Source organism: Chiloscyllium plagiosum, unplaced genomic scaffold, assembly GCF_037043375.1.
Source record: "Chiloscyllium plagiosum isolate Xiang-an unplaced genomic scaffold, Cpla_swu_hap1 HiC_scaffold_23, whole genome shotgun sequence".
Classification (NCBI taxonomy): domain Eukaryota; kingdom Metazoa; phylum Chordata; class Chondrichthyes; order Orectolobiformes; family Hemiscylliidae; genus Chiloscyllium; species Chiloscyllium plagiosum.
The window spans coordinates 17,013,880-17,028,802 of record NW_028270161.1 but is presented as its reverse complement, the minus strand read 5'-3'; the positions used below and the strand labels follow the sequence as shown (position 1 = coordinate 17,028,802).

The following is a 14,923-nucleotide window of genomic DNA, read 5'->3' as shown; positions in this document are numbered from 1 at the left end:
CACTCATCCACAGATTCAATCAATAAGCACATCGACCTGGACCCAATATACCGACCACTGCAACGGACAGCTGGAACTGACAACCGGAAGTGGCAGATTCAAACTACTACAAATGCCGGAGGAAAGATCACAGAAGCGCTTCACAGGAGACTCCCAAGCACTGAGGATGTCACCTAGAGAGGGGAAGAAACGTCTGCAACACAAATTCCCAGCTCGACGAACAGAACCACAACAAGGGGCAAGGTTGAAAAGGACAGTTGTTAGTGATAACCTCACCTGGTACAGAAATTGAACCCACATCACTCTACATTGCAAACCAGCTGTCTAGCCAAATGAGCTAATCAAACCTCTGTAGCCATCAATAAATTAAAAGAATTTGTTGATGGCATTTTGTGTTTATTTCCTGTTGTTTTTCAGTAAATACTGAGAACGGATGTTGTCATTATGACTTACAAGAAATATTGAGCACACAGTATGTCTGAACAGAATGACAGTTTCAGTTAATATAAATGTTACTCACTTACTTAAGTAGAACCATGAAATATTTTAAATGGGTACTACTCAATTAGCATTATTTTTTTTAATTCACAAGGAAATCAAGATCCGTCACAATATGAAACTTTTCTTTTGTTGAGCTTCTCTTGTCGGTATCACAGCAATTCGTAATGGATTTTCTGAACACTAGAGCTATTCCAGATTTATTTAATGAATGGAATTTAAATTTTCAATTTATATGGTAGGATTTGAATTTATATTCTCCATATTATTAGTCTATACCTCTGGATGACTAATCCAGTAACATATCCAGTTGTTACTGAACTCATACTGTTGTCATTGAAGAAGCTCACAGTGATGAACATTCTAACTGAAGAGTTTGTACAGCTTAGTGGAATACAAAACACTAAAAACTGTTCTATGTAAATAAAAATAAAGCAATACATTTCTGATATGCATCGAGCTTTACACTCATTGGAGCAATGAAACATTGCTTTCATTTCCACTTAGACGGTTTTTCAGAGTTACAAGATTACAGCTTTAAATTTAAATAAATAAACAGGCCATTTGACCTACTGATTTGTGTTTGTGTTTAGGCTTACAAAGATTTCCTCCCACCTTACTTCATCTAGTCCATCAGTGCATCTGTCTATTCCTTTTTCCCTAATATACTTTGCCAGCTTTTCCTTAAAGTCTTTATGCTATCAAGTTTCACTATTTTATGTAATAACAAGTTGCATGTTCTAACCACTCTAGGTGAAAGTATTTCTCCTCGGAGAAAGTGAGGACTGCAGATACTGGACATCAGAGTTGAGCTCATTCCTGATGAAGGGTTTATGCCCGAAACGTCGATTCTCGTGCTCCTCAAATGCTGCCTGATCTGCTGTGTTATTTCTCTTGACTTTCTCTTAAGCAACCATGTGCTTAAAATATCTTATATTTAAGGCTGCTAATTTTGGATTCCCCTCAAACATTATTTTCTACATTTACCTTTTCAAGAAAGGACTGCAAGAAAGAGGACAAAGTTTACCTGGGTGATGGGAATGAGGCGATTATCAAAATATGAAAACAAAAGGGCCAGAGGTGCACTCGTAGAGTCATACAGCATGGAAAGAGACCCTTTGGTCCAACTGGTGCATGCCAACCAAGTTTCCCAAACTAAACTAGTCCCACTTGCCTGCATATGGATCATATCCCTCTAAATCTTTCCTATGCACGAATATGTGGAAATGTCTTTTAAATGGTGTAACTGTACCTAAATCCATCACTTCCTCTGGCAGTTCATTCCACATAAGAGCCATTCTCTCTGTGAAAAAGTTGTCCCTCTGGTCCCTTTTAAATCTTTCTCCTCTCATCTTAAAACATGCTTCCTAGTTTTGAACTCCCCAACCCTAAGAGAAGGCCTTTGCTTATCACCATATCTATTATAAACCTCTATAAGGTCAACCCCAACTCCTCTGCTCCCTTGAAGGAAGTCCAGCCTATCTAGCCTCTTTTTATAACACAAACCTTCCAGTCCCAGCAACATCCTGGTAGTAACTCTTTTCTGAAACCTTTCCAATATAATAATATCCTTTCTAATTTAATAATATCCTTTCTATAGCAGGGGGACCACAACTGTACAAAGTGCTCCAAAAGTGACCTCACCAACATCCTTTACAACTTCGACATGATGTTTCAACTCTTATACTCATGGTCTGAACAATGAAAGCAAGTATGCTAAATGCTTTCTGAACCAGCCTTCTACCTCCTTCAAAGACTACATATGAAATTTAAAGCAGAATTTAGAACTAAATATATTGTGGGGAAATATGTCTTTGTGTGCCATGTATAACAACCATTTACAACAATTCACAACAACCATGTATTGTGATTTAATTATATGTAATACACAGGGGAAATCCTCCTCCATCCAAAAGCTTGCCTGTTTACTTCACTTGTAGGACAAGATGAATACATTATTGATCAACACGACTGTAATTTTCTATTTGCACCAGGAGGCAAAAAAAAGCATAACATTAAGGCCGTAATAGTACTCTTTAGGATAGTAAAGGACAAAAACACACATTTATCTAAAAATCCTCTCTCTCTACAATTTTAGAGGCATGAGTCCATTTACAAGAAATAACAGTTACATGAAGCAAACTTTCAGATTTAAGTGTTCATCCACAAATATTCCCTCTCTCATTTCAAAGCCAATCTTATTAAAATATTATTTTGTAGAGCGAGTTGACATTGAAACTAATTAAATAATCTAATTTGAATAGCAAAAAAAAATCTTTTCGAACAGGAAAGAAGTGGTACCCAGTATAAATCAAAATCAGCAGTAAGTTGACATTAGATGCCAAGGGGGAAAAAAAATTCATGAGGCTGAAAATAAACTGTGTTATTTCACACAATAGACTTTTTTTAACAATTAGCATATGGGATAACAGCAGGTGTTCATCGTTCTCTCTAAGCTGCAGGCCATGCAGTCACTCCGAGAGTCTGCGGTGCTGATTGTCATGTTGATTCCATGTTGATGCATTCATTTCCAGTTTCTCCAGCCACTGTCACGCACTGACTTCAGAGGTCTATGTAATGGCTGGAGTAAGAGGGAATGTAGTAGGCATTGTAAATTTGTTGTGAAATCCAATTCTAAATGCCATACTACTTTAGATATAATTAGGTCACAAAATACATTCTGATGAAGACAGCCTATTTGATCTAATATTTTCAGAGTATGTAATTCTGGGCTGAATTGGCTAAGTGTCAATTTTGAGGAGTTTCTTGGAAGTTTTTTTTCAATGATTCCTAAGGAGTTTTTCACACTATTCTCTGAAATTTGTCCCGTTAGCTGTTTGCCATGCATTCATCATGTCGCTCTCGTGCTGTTTTGTGCTCAGCATTGGGGGAAGTTTAGATTTTGCCTGAAATGTCGATTTTCCTGCTCCTCAGAAGCTGCCTGACCTGCTGTGCTTTTCCAGCACCACTCTAATCTAAACTTCGGCTTCCAGCATCTGCAGTCCTCACTTTTGCCTACTGGGGGAAGTTGCTACTGCCAGGATTCTTGGTGCCATTGTCATATTTGAAGCCCTGCAGAATGCTAGTACAAGCACCACCAGTCAAGAGCTGCATAGTGCATGTAGTTGGAGAATTGGAACCTCATCTTCAGCAGGTCTATCCTCTGCTCTACCCAAGCTGTGGTCGAAGAATGGGCTTGATTGTATTTATTGCTTGACCTCAATCAGGGATTACATAATAGAGAAACCAGCCACGGTTGCAGACGGCAGCCCATGTCTCCCAGCAGTCATCCCTATAAGGCATCCAGCCCTTAAAATGAAGCAGGAACTTGGGAGTTAGCTGCCAGACCTCTAAGATGTGACAATCACAAATGTTTGTACATGAATGTAATTTGTTTGTTTTGTTGATTAATTTTGTCATGTTATGATCTCAACACGGCACGTATACATCTATAGTAACCTTCCCCTGTGGGTTGCCAGCTATGTTGGCAAAGTCGACTGCTCAGGCTATAGCACTGACCTTGTTACAAGCAAACAAGTTGAAGTGTGTGATCTGACACAACTTGCTTTAGTAACAGTCTTGATATTTTGTGGGTTGAGAATTGAGGGAACCTACACAGGACCTTAGTGGATCCTTGGAAGCAGCCAGTTGCATAAATGTTTACTGCAGCTGTCACTTTGATAACTAACAGACTGGAATAACTTCTGCTCCTATGTCTTAAGGTCTTAGTATCAAGGGGATCAAGGGTTACAGGGAGAAGGCGGGAGAATGGGGTTGAGATACTTATCAGTAATGATTGAATGGCAGAGCAGACTTGATGAGTTGAATGGCCTGATTTCTGCTCTTATGTCTAATGTTTTTAATGACCCAGCACTTCAGCTTCCATTTCTCAGTTGGCATAGTTTGTGATAGTGTCCTGGCAGATCTATATTTGTGAGAACACTGTGCCATGCTCAACTGGAGGAAGTGCCATTGAGAATGATAGACTCAGGGGTTCCTGGATCTTTTCCAGATCCTGAGGAGTTCTTCAGTTGTGACTTCTTCATGTAGCAGCTGTTCTGCAGCTGTTGGAGGATAATGTTGGAACCGAACTTAATGGTTCAACCTCAATTTCTGCTCCTTTGTTGTGATGTAACCACAATTTAACCCCTGTCAAGGCTGGATTCATTGGTCATGGTTCCAATTAACCTGTGTGGGGAATATCTGAAACAGAACTGGTCGTTGGTAATGTGAGTAGTCAACATTCATATCACACACATAACTTATGGTTTTGCATAGCCCTTGACACAGTCGGACATGGAAGACTCCAACAAGGAAAGGCATGGAATGTCTCTACACCGACGTTTGACATTGGGAATCTTACTTCAATATATGTGGAACAGGCCATGTTGTGCAAATATAGTATTCACCTTATGCTTTCTGATACTTTGTCCCTCCACCCCAACCCCACATCACCCAAGAAAAGCAGCATTGTATAAAACTTATACGGTAGGATTTGAATTTATATTCTCCATATTAATAGTCAACACCTCTGGATGAAGTAACATAACCAGTTGTTACTGAACCCATATTGTGGTAATTGAAGAAGCTCACAGCGATGAACATTCTGACTGAAGAGTTTTTATAGCTTAGTGGAATACAAAACAATAGAAACTGTTCTATATTTGTCTTAAATGCACTCAATGACATGGCCTCCACATGACCTGTGGCAATGAATTCCATCAATTCACCAGCCTCCAGCTGAAGAAATTCCTCCTCATACCAGTTCTGAACGGTCATTCCTTCATTCTGAGTCTTTCATAATGAATGCTAACATTGCATTTGCCATACTAACCGGCAACTGAACCTGCATGTTAACCTTAAGAGAATCCTGAATAGAATGCCAAAGTCTCTGTTCTTCAAATTTCCAAAGCCTTTCCTCATTTAGAAAATTGTCTACACCACTATTTTTCCTACCAAAGTGCATAATCTCAGATTTTCCCACATGTATTCCATCTGCCACTTCTTTCCCCACTCTCCTAGCCTATCCAACTTCTTCTATAGCCTCTATGCTTGCTCAACACTGCCTGTCATAGAGCCAGAGAGTCATATACCACAGAAATACACCATTCAATCCAACGTATGCATGCCTACAAGACATTCTAAATAGCTCGCCCTCCGCTTATTTTTGTGTCATCTGCAAACTTAGCAATAATACCATCAGTTCCTTCATCCAGATCCTTAATGTGCAATGTGAACAGTTGTGGTCCCAACAATGAACCCTGTAGAACTCCATTAGTCGCTGGCTGCCATCCTGAAACAGACCCTTTTGGAGCTGGGAGATGGAAACAAGTTACAGAGAAACTAGTACAGAAGCAGTTCTCTGTTCTCTGCACTCAAAATGCACCTTAAACTGAAGTTACCATAAGTTGTGACTTCTAACTGGCAAATCAGATACATTTCAAAAATGAACCGGCCACCCTGTGCCTCTTGCAAACCAGTGGAAGCATTCACAAAATGAAATCTGTCAGATCCAACTCAACAAAATTTCAAAGCAAAGACAGCTGAATTGTCTTTCCAGTTGTTCCCTCAGTCATGTTTTTTCCCCTGTCTATGTGTGTAAAGTAGAGTTCGGAAAGGGCTGAAAGTTTTCATTTGTAATATTATATGTGAGCAATCTGTAACTGATTACCTGTATCCAGAGTCTAATTACTTGTAATAAGCAGTAATTCTTTTTACGCAGAAAACCTGGTTGACAATTAGGTAAATTGGAGAATTTTGTATACTTAATTCAAAATCTTTGAATTCAAAATCAAACTTTGTTATGACTATGGGAATAGCTGGGCTTGACTTCTAGCATGCTACACCAGTGAGCCATGACTAGACAGAAATATTTAAAATTTAACATTTAATCTCTGAATGAGGGTGCAAAGTGCAAAAACACAAGATCAAACAAGGCAGAGATGCTATGTGCATCCAAGGAGGCACAAAGTGAGGGAGTACGAAGACAGCAATTGAGCAGTACTGAAATGTACCCTGGTCTAATCTGTGAGATGCATGTTTGGCCCTCCATGCAAAATGTCCTGACAGCAGCGTTACAAAGAATAGTGCCATTGTGCTCCAAACAGCAACACTGAAGTGCAGAACTACATTCTACATGGATTACAGATATACCTTGAAAATGCAGTGAGGCTAGTATATGTCTGATGTCAACATTCATGGTTGGAGATGTTGGTGACTACTGTCCATGATAGAGGTCTGTAGGAACAAGTGGCAAACTTGAGCTGCCAGGTACTCTACTTTTCATTTCAATAATTATCATTATCTAGTTTTTACCTGGTGCATGGGAAAATAGCAAAATGAACATCAATGACTCAAGACAAGGTACTAATGGAAAGCAATGCATTCAAATAGGCCTCTCATCATTCACTTGTGAGATTTTGATCTCACTATTCAAAGCTTGCTTGCAGATGGACTCTTTTCCTCACATTGAGAATCTAATTTCTTCTAATTTCAATATTTTTAAAACTGACTCGCCAATGCCTGACATTCAGGGACTGGGAAAATTCCACCCACTAATGTTTGCCCATCAAGCCATTAACATTTAAGGTTACCTGAATGATAGCAAATTTCACAATGTAGCACTCCCTTAATAATGAACTAGACCACCCGCCTTGATTACACTTGAGTGAAAATAGAACTAAGAACCTTCTGAAGTCAAGTTGACACAGTTATAAATAAAGCCAAACTGATATCACTGAACCAAAACCCCAGTCAAACATACAAACTGTGAGAACTTGTTTTTCTACAGCACTTCTAACAATAATAAGTACAATAAAGCTATTCAGATAGAAAGTACAAATGCCAAGCAATAACATGGAAAATGAGCAAATGCTAATGAGAAACATTTTGAAGCTGTTTTGAAGTCACAAGTCATTTCAATGCGTGCGTTAAAAGTCTATAATCATTGTGATGTGCTCCCAAAAAGATTTCCCAACAAGCATCGTTATAAAAAGGTGAATGAACTTTCTTGACAAATGTGTTACTTAAAAACTAATGATTGGCTCATTGGGCAAATATGTTGTGTGGGTTGGTACTATTCTATGCATGTAAGAAGTACATGAAATTGATTATTTTCCACCTGTGAGATTGATTATTTTCCACCAGTTCTTTCAAAACATTATAAGCCAGAAACATTAACTCCATTTCTCTACACAGATGCTGCCTGATCTGTTGAATATATCAGTAATTTTCTGTTTATTACTTAAAATTTATAAAACATGTTTAATTAACTGCAAGCATATGGATGGGTACATGAATGGGAAGGGTTTAGAGGGATATGGGCCAAGTAGGTTATGATATCTGGTTGGCATGGACGAGTTGGACTGAAGGTTCTGTTTCTGTGCTGTACATCTGTACGACTATGAACTGCATTAAGCTGACAGGGATGCTACCATTCTCAGTATTACTGGGCTGAAATGAGAAAAAGATCAGTTGGAATTTCAAAGTTTGATCATATTCCTATTCTTTTCACCCTTTCTATCAAATTAATTCCTGAAAAAAAATAACCTGTCTAAATCCTAGAAAGGAAAGGATTGGAATCTTTTTTTGATGTTCCCCAAGATGTCTGATAATTACTGCCTCAGTTCAGATGTGAACAAATGGCTTCACCAGTGAGACTCTGGATCGCAATGAGCTCCAACAAGTCATGACCAGTAAGTTAAAATGAGTCATTGCCTCCAAGGGAAGTCAGCAAGTTATAAGAAATAGAATCACAAAGTATGACAGACGGAATGAGGAGTGGAGAGCACAAGGCTTTTCGGTAAATGTTTCTTACCTATGGTGAAATGAACATAGAACTTCTATTTTCACAGTGATTTACCTTTTATTTAATTATTATATCTTTTACACTAAGCTTTTAAAAACAGAATTTTTGACTTTTGACCATAATTTTATTCAAATATAAAGTTTAATCAGATATTGCAGTGCCAGGAATTAGATGTACAATTCTAACTTTCCAGTCACAAACCAAAATCTACCATAATTAGAGAAACGAAAAGGGAATCTAAGGTAATATTCCATGGTCAGAGCAAGTGAGTTGATGCCTGTGGGTTGGTACTATTCTATGCACTGTAAGAAGTACATGAGATTGATTATTTTCCAACTTGTCTCAAGTTCAGAATTGCCAAAACAGAATCCTGGTAGCAGGCCCTGAACATAATTGATATATGGTTAACAAGATAGTTAGCAGATTCAAGATGTCTGTCTTAGGGAAAAACAGGTATGATAGCCCCACACACTGAGCCTAGACCAGCGATCTGTCAAGTAAATAATTATGTGTTGACATAGGAATAAAAGATGTGGTTTGTTTTTTGTTTGAAACAGTAGGGATCCGGAGATAAACAAAGGAAAAATTTGCACTGACACTAACAAGGCAGCAGTACTGGATTATAAAATACAATTTAACCAAGTTTGAAATAATAAATTATACTTCTGAGTCTTTTTCTCATTTAAGTAATAAATGTTAAAATGTGAAAAAGAATGGAAAAGTTGCAAAAAATTGTCAAGTTATTGGAACTCATTGTTAGTTGTGTTTACACTGTTGTTTTGTTCAAGCATGGAAGAAGAGATCTAAGAAGGGATATGTGTTCAGAGTGAGCTTCACCCAGTAACGGATTACTGATTGCTTTGTATACAGAGGAACTTCGATTATCCAAAGGACACAGGTGAGTATTTTGTTCAGTTAATTGATTTCTGGATAATCGAATGCTGGATAACATAGTCTAGCCAAACATCAGGCTCTTGCGATCATGCCGGATAATCCAAGTTCTTCTGTAATCAGGACCAGTTGTGGATGCTAGAAATTATCAGTTTGGTAACAACTCTGAGTGGCTTCTAGGCAGGTGAACAATTTGTGTTCTCATTGTACAGGGAGAGAAGCCACCACATTGCAGAAAAGACAAGGTCTACCTCTCTCTCAGCAGAGAAGTAATCAAAATTTGGAAGACAGCTTGATATAATTTCCCACCAATTGTTGTATGTTGTTGCCTCTAACAAAGAATAAAAGACTTCACAATTAGTATGCAAGCCATGCTGTGTCTTCAGCAAAGAACTGAGAGAATCTGGAAATAAGGAAATTGGAGAACAGAAGGTCTTGGGAAGCAAAACAAAAACCTCATTAAATCCTGTGGACTTGTACTTTTGAACTGTATTTCCCCAGTACTTTATCATTCACCCGGAAAACTCATGTCCGTTTGTGGTGTCTGTCTGTATGTATGTGTAGGGGTTTAAGAAGAAGATTACAGTTTCAACTAGTAGAGCTAAATGTTTATAATTTGTATTTTGCTTGCCTATGGTTAGAATTGATTTATTTGTAATAAATTGTCGTTCTTAAGAGTCATAGAGTCATCGAGATGTACAGCATGGAAACAGACCCTTCGGTCTAACTCATCCATGCCGAGCAGATATCCTAACCTAGTCTAGTCCCATTTGCCAACATTTGGCCCATATCCCTCTCAACCCTTCTTATACATATACTCATCCAGATGCCTTTTAAATGCTGTTATTGTACTAGCCTCCACCACTTCCTCTGGCAGCTCATTCCATACACACACCATCCTATGCGTGAAATAGTTGCCCCTTAGGTCCCTTATATCTTGCCCCTCTCACCCTAAACCAATGCCCTCCAATTCTGGACTCCCCCACCCCAGGGAAAACACCTTGTCTATTTATCCTATCTATGCCCCTCATGATTTTATAAACCTCTATAAGGTCACCCCTCAGCCTCTTATGCTCCAGGGAAAACAGCCCCAGCCTATTCATCCTCTCACTATAGCTCAATTCCCCCAACCGTGGCAACATCATTGTAAATCTGTCTGGCCCTTTCAAGTTTCACAACATCATTCCAATTGGAAGGAGACCAGAATTGCATGCAATATTTCAAAAGTGGCCCAACCAATGTCCTGTAAAGCTGCAGCATGACCTCCCAACTCCTGTACTAAATACTCTGAGCAATAAAAGAAAGCATACCAAATTCCTTCTTCACTACCCTATCTACCTGCGACTCTATTTCCATGGAACCATGAACCTGCACTCCAAGGTCTCTTTGTTCAGCAACACTCCCCAGGACCTTCCCATTAAGTGTATAATTCCTGCTCTGTTTTGCTTTTCCAAAATGCAGCACCTTGTAATTATCTAAATGAAACTCCATCTGTCACTTCTCAGCCCAGTGGCCCTTTGATCAAGATCCTGTTGTAATCTGAGGTAACCTTCTTCACTGTCAACTACATCTTCGATTTAGGTGTCATCTGCAAACTTACTAACTACCTCCTATGTTCACATCCAAATCATTTATATAAATGATGAAAAGCAGTGGACCCAGCAATGATCTTTGTGACACTTCATTGGTCACAGGCCTCCAGTCTGAAAAGCAACCGTCCACTACCACCCTCTGTTGTCTAGCTTTGAGCTAATTCTGTATCCAAATGGCTAGTTCTCCCTGTATTTCATGAGATCTAATTTTGCTAACCAGTCTTTATCATGAGGAACACTGTTGAACCCTTACTGAAATCCATATCGATCATGTCTACTGCTTTGCCCCCATCAATCCTCATTATTACTTCTTCAAAGAATTCAATCAAGTTCATGAGACATGATTTCCCACACACAAAGCCATGCTGACTAGCCCTAATCAGTCCTTGCCTTTTCAAAAACATGTAAATCCAGTCCTTCAGGATTCCCTCCAACAACTTGCCCACCACCGATATCAGGTTCACTGGTCTATAGTCCCCTGGCTTTTCCTTACTACCTTTCTTAAATAGTAGTGCCACATTACGTTGTTAAGTATCTTGTTAAGTACAGAACTCTGTCCGTATTTTCTGCTAACCTCAGTGCATCAGACAGATAAATTGGAAACGTAAGAGTATTTTGATTTCTTTTGTGATCAATCCAGGAGTATTGAGTCTCAAGTAACAGCATACTTCCCAAAGTTGGTCATGACAGAAGAACAGACTAGCTTGTGCATCAAAGATGTCCTACATTCAAGATGGCTGCAGTATTATCACTGTCACTGAAATAGTGCATTTATATAGAGAACAGAGTAACTGGAAAGATGGATATTTGTGGTATGACTGTATTAGCACAAAAGAAGGAACTAATGCAGGTGTGCTGGTCAGTTCGGATCTGTATCAATTAATATGGATCAGTCCAGACCCTCATAAAACATTTCAAGAAAGTAGCCTGGAGCCTAACTTGCTAGTTCTTTTAAGCAGGTGTGTAGTGGATATCCCAGAAGAGATGCAGCTGGTCAAATTACTTAGTTTTAAACAAAACTGAATTTAGTTATAAGATTACCAAATGAAACACGAACAACAGAGAACAGAATACAGAATAACGTAAACTATCTGAAAACCCAACAGATTATCCTAACTTAATGATGCTGTTTAAAATACCTGCAAACAATCCTTGTAAACATCCCATGGCAAAAATGTAAAATCAAACACACTCTTACAGGAGAGAGAGATGACAGAGGAACCCAGCATTCAGCACCTTCTTCCATGTAGCTGTTTCTTGGACCAGAAGCCTGAAACTGAACTGACTGCTTTCAGTGAACAGCAAGACTGCTAAAACCAAACCATAGAAAAGCTGAGCTGGAAGAATTGGCCATTCCCCTTTCATTTTACAAGTGTTGTTTTTAAAAACTTGACAGCATTGTCTGAGTCTTTACAACCTTCTGAAAAAAAACCAAGGACAGCATAACCTTGTGAAAATAGCAGCAGCATCACACCAATAAACTATGAAAAACATAGATCATTGAGTGGAAGAGCTGTAGAAGAATGGAATGGTCTATATCAAAGACTATAAAAAGCTTTTAAAGAAGGTGTAAAAAGGATATGACAGTACAAATAGAGCATTTCAAATGGTTATTACTAAGGTAATCCTGATGCTACAACAAGCTAAAAAGATGTGAACAGTATATAGAGCGAGAAGTCATATCAGACTCAATGTGTTAAGTTTGTTTCTTTCTCTACAGATGCTGCCAAAACTGCTGGGTTTCTCCAGCACTTGTTTATCATGTTCAAATGGCTTGCTCCATTTCTGAGCAAAAATAACAATGTGTATTTTACACATTTTAACTCAAATCTACACCCAACTCCACTTCATAATAATTCTGGAAAGGTTCCCAAAGCATTTACGAAAAATAATTTACAATTCATTATATCCAATCTTTTGGGTCTTTGATGTTGGAAAACTCTTACCAGTCGGATCATTTCTTCAAACGTTTGCTCAGTTACAAAATGGTAATCACATCCATCTTCTTCTCCATAATATGGACTCCGACTCGTGTGACAGATACTGGAAAAACAAGTTCAAATATATGCCTCTATAAATCATTTTGCTAATACAGGACCCTGATGTGGATCTGGCTCATTAGAGAGGCAGTACTGAAGGTACTTGACACCAGATGGGTCTGTGTAACAGATGTAAATATAAAAGGAAATAGTCTGTTCAATACACCAGATCTCCTGACAAACATTGATAGAAATAAGCAGAGAGCATTTGGATTGTTTCTTCCACAGAAACATCAATTTAATTTATATTTTGGTTACTGTCATGTTCACCAATTTGTTGAGAATGGAAGATGTTTTTTCTTTTTTTTGCAGCCAGCGGTATTATGAGATAGATTCAGGTCATGTACAAGATATTACAAAGATCCAAAATGCTCTGGTAGCTGTATGCAGACATATTATAACTGCATTTGAAAATAAAATGCTTGTGATTTTTGGTAAATTATAATTTACTGGTACAACAATAATAATTCTAAAGCTTAACCAAAGTTGTTTATCATTACTGGAGTGTTTTATCCAGGATAATTGTGAAACTGAGGTCAGTTAATCACTTGTTTGTTAATGGCTTGGAAAATATTTTTGCTAAACCTGAGAGTCAGTGCTAAAACATAACGATCAGTCTTACACTTTGGTTAGATTCTATTTAGTGTAAGCAAATTTATTTTCACTTTTATCTTTCTAGAAAAGTAAAAATAAACAAACACTTACCAGAAGAGAAAGACACATTTACAATTTTGCTAAATGTATGCCATATGTTTAATTTCTAAAACGTGTCCCAACTACAACATTCCATTTTCTGCACAAAACATGTTCTTGGCCTCTCTGAGGGAGATGACTCGCTTGTGGCCAATTAATGTTATATTACAGGCAGTATTGTGCTATTGTTCCATCTCTAACTGGACCTGCCTTGAGATTTGGCTCCAATTTATTTACAGACAAAAGGAGAAGATTTTCATTTCATCAATCAGTCGAAGATGAAAGAAAAGTACTTGAACTCATCAAATCACTCATTTCCTTTGTACTTTCTTAATAGCAATATTTTAAGTAGCTTTACTGTGCTGTCTGGCTATAAAAGTTGCTGAAACCAAAACGAAACAGATGTTCCTCCAGAAATTATTTTTTGTCTAAACCGGCATAAAGGGAACAAAACTATTTGTTTCAGAGGTGCACCATGGGTGTGCCACTGTTAACACAGTGCACTTGATTCCTTAACTACTGGCAACAAGCAGTGTTTCAAAAGATGCCACTCTATATTCAAAATAACTTAACAAGCAAGATATAGATTACATTGTGATTATAAAACATTACTTTGAAAGACTTTGAAAAGAAATTATAAATATATCCAATGATTTAAAGAACAGTACAGCATAGAAGAAGGCCCTTCAACCCACCAAGACTATGTTAACATCTTTCTAAACTAAAAACCTTTTGTCCATATCATTCTATTCTTCTAATATTGCATGCAGTTCTATTTGCCACAAGACCAGAAGAATGTGGACGCTCTGGAAAGGGTGCAGAAAAAGTCTACCAGGATGTTGTCTAGTTGGAGGATTTTAGTTCTGAGGACAGGTTGGATAAACTCAGATTGTTTACACTGGAAAGATAAAGGTTGAGGGATGACCTGATAGACATCTACAAAATTATGAGACACATTGATGATTCTCCATAGGAGCGAGAGTGACAGGGTAGTTGTTATGGGGGACTTTTATTTTCCAAATATTTACTGGGAATACTATAGTTCAAGTACTTCAGATGGGTCAGTTTTTGTCCAATACATGCAGGAAGGTTTTCTGACACAGTATGTGGACAGGCCAACAAGGGGTGAGGCCACATTAGATTTGGTACTGGGTAATGATCCTGCCAGGTATTAGATTTGGAGGTAGGTGAGTACTTTGGTAATAGTGACCACAATTCACCACTATTTTTACTTTAGTGGTGGAAAGGGATAGGTATACACCGGAGAGCAAGAGCTACAGCTGGGGGAAAGGCAATAATGATGTGAAAATAGATAAATCCCCTAGGCCAGATGGAATTTATCCTAGGATGCTCTGGGAAGCCAGGGAGGATATTGCCGAGCCTTTGCCTTTGATCTTTATGTC

General features: G+C 38.2%; 1 protein-coding gene across 4 annotated transcripts in view; it reads right to left on the bottom strand.

Annotated features, from left to right (window-relative positions):
* The window catches only part of lrguk (leucine-rich repeats and guanylate kinase domain containing), a 159,666-nt gene that overhangs the window by 35,103 nt on the left and 109,640 nt on the right, over positions 1–14,923 (bottom strand). For 3 of the 4 annotated variants that reach the window (XM_043713222.2, XM_087999384.1, XM_087999387.1), the window contains exon 12: positions 12,735–12,831. The exons of the other annotated variant lie outside the window; for it this stretch is intronic. In XM_043713222.2, coding sequence (XP_043569157.1) covers positions 12,735–12,831 — 97 coding nt within the window. The remainder of the gene's footprint in view (positions 1–12,734; positions 12,832–14,923) is intronic. 4 annotated transcript variants of the gene reach the window in all.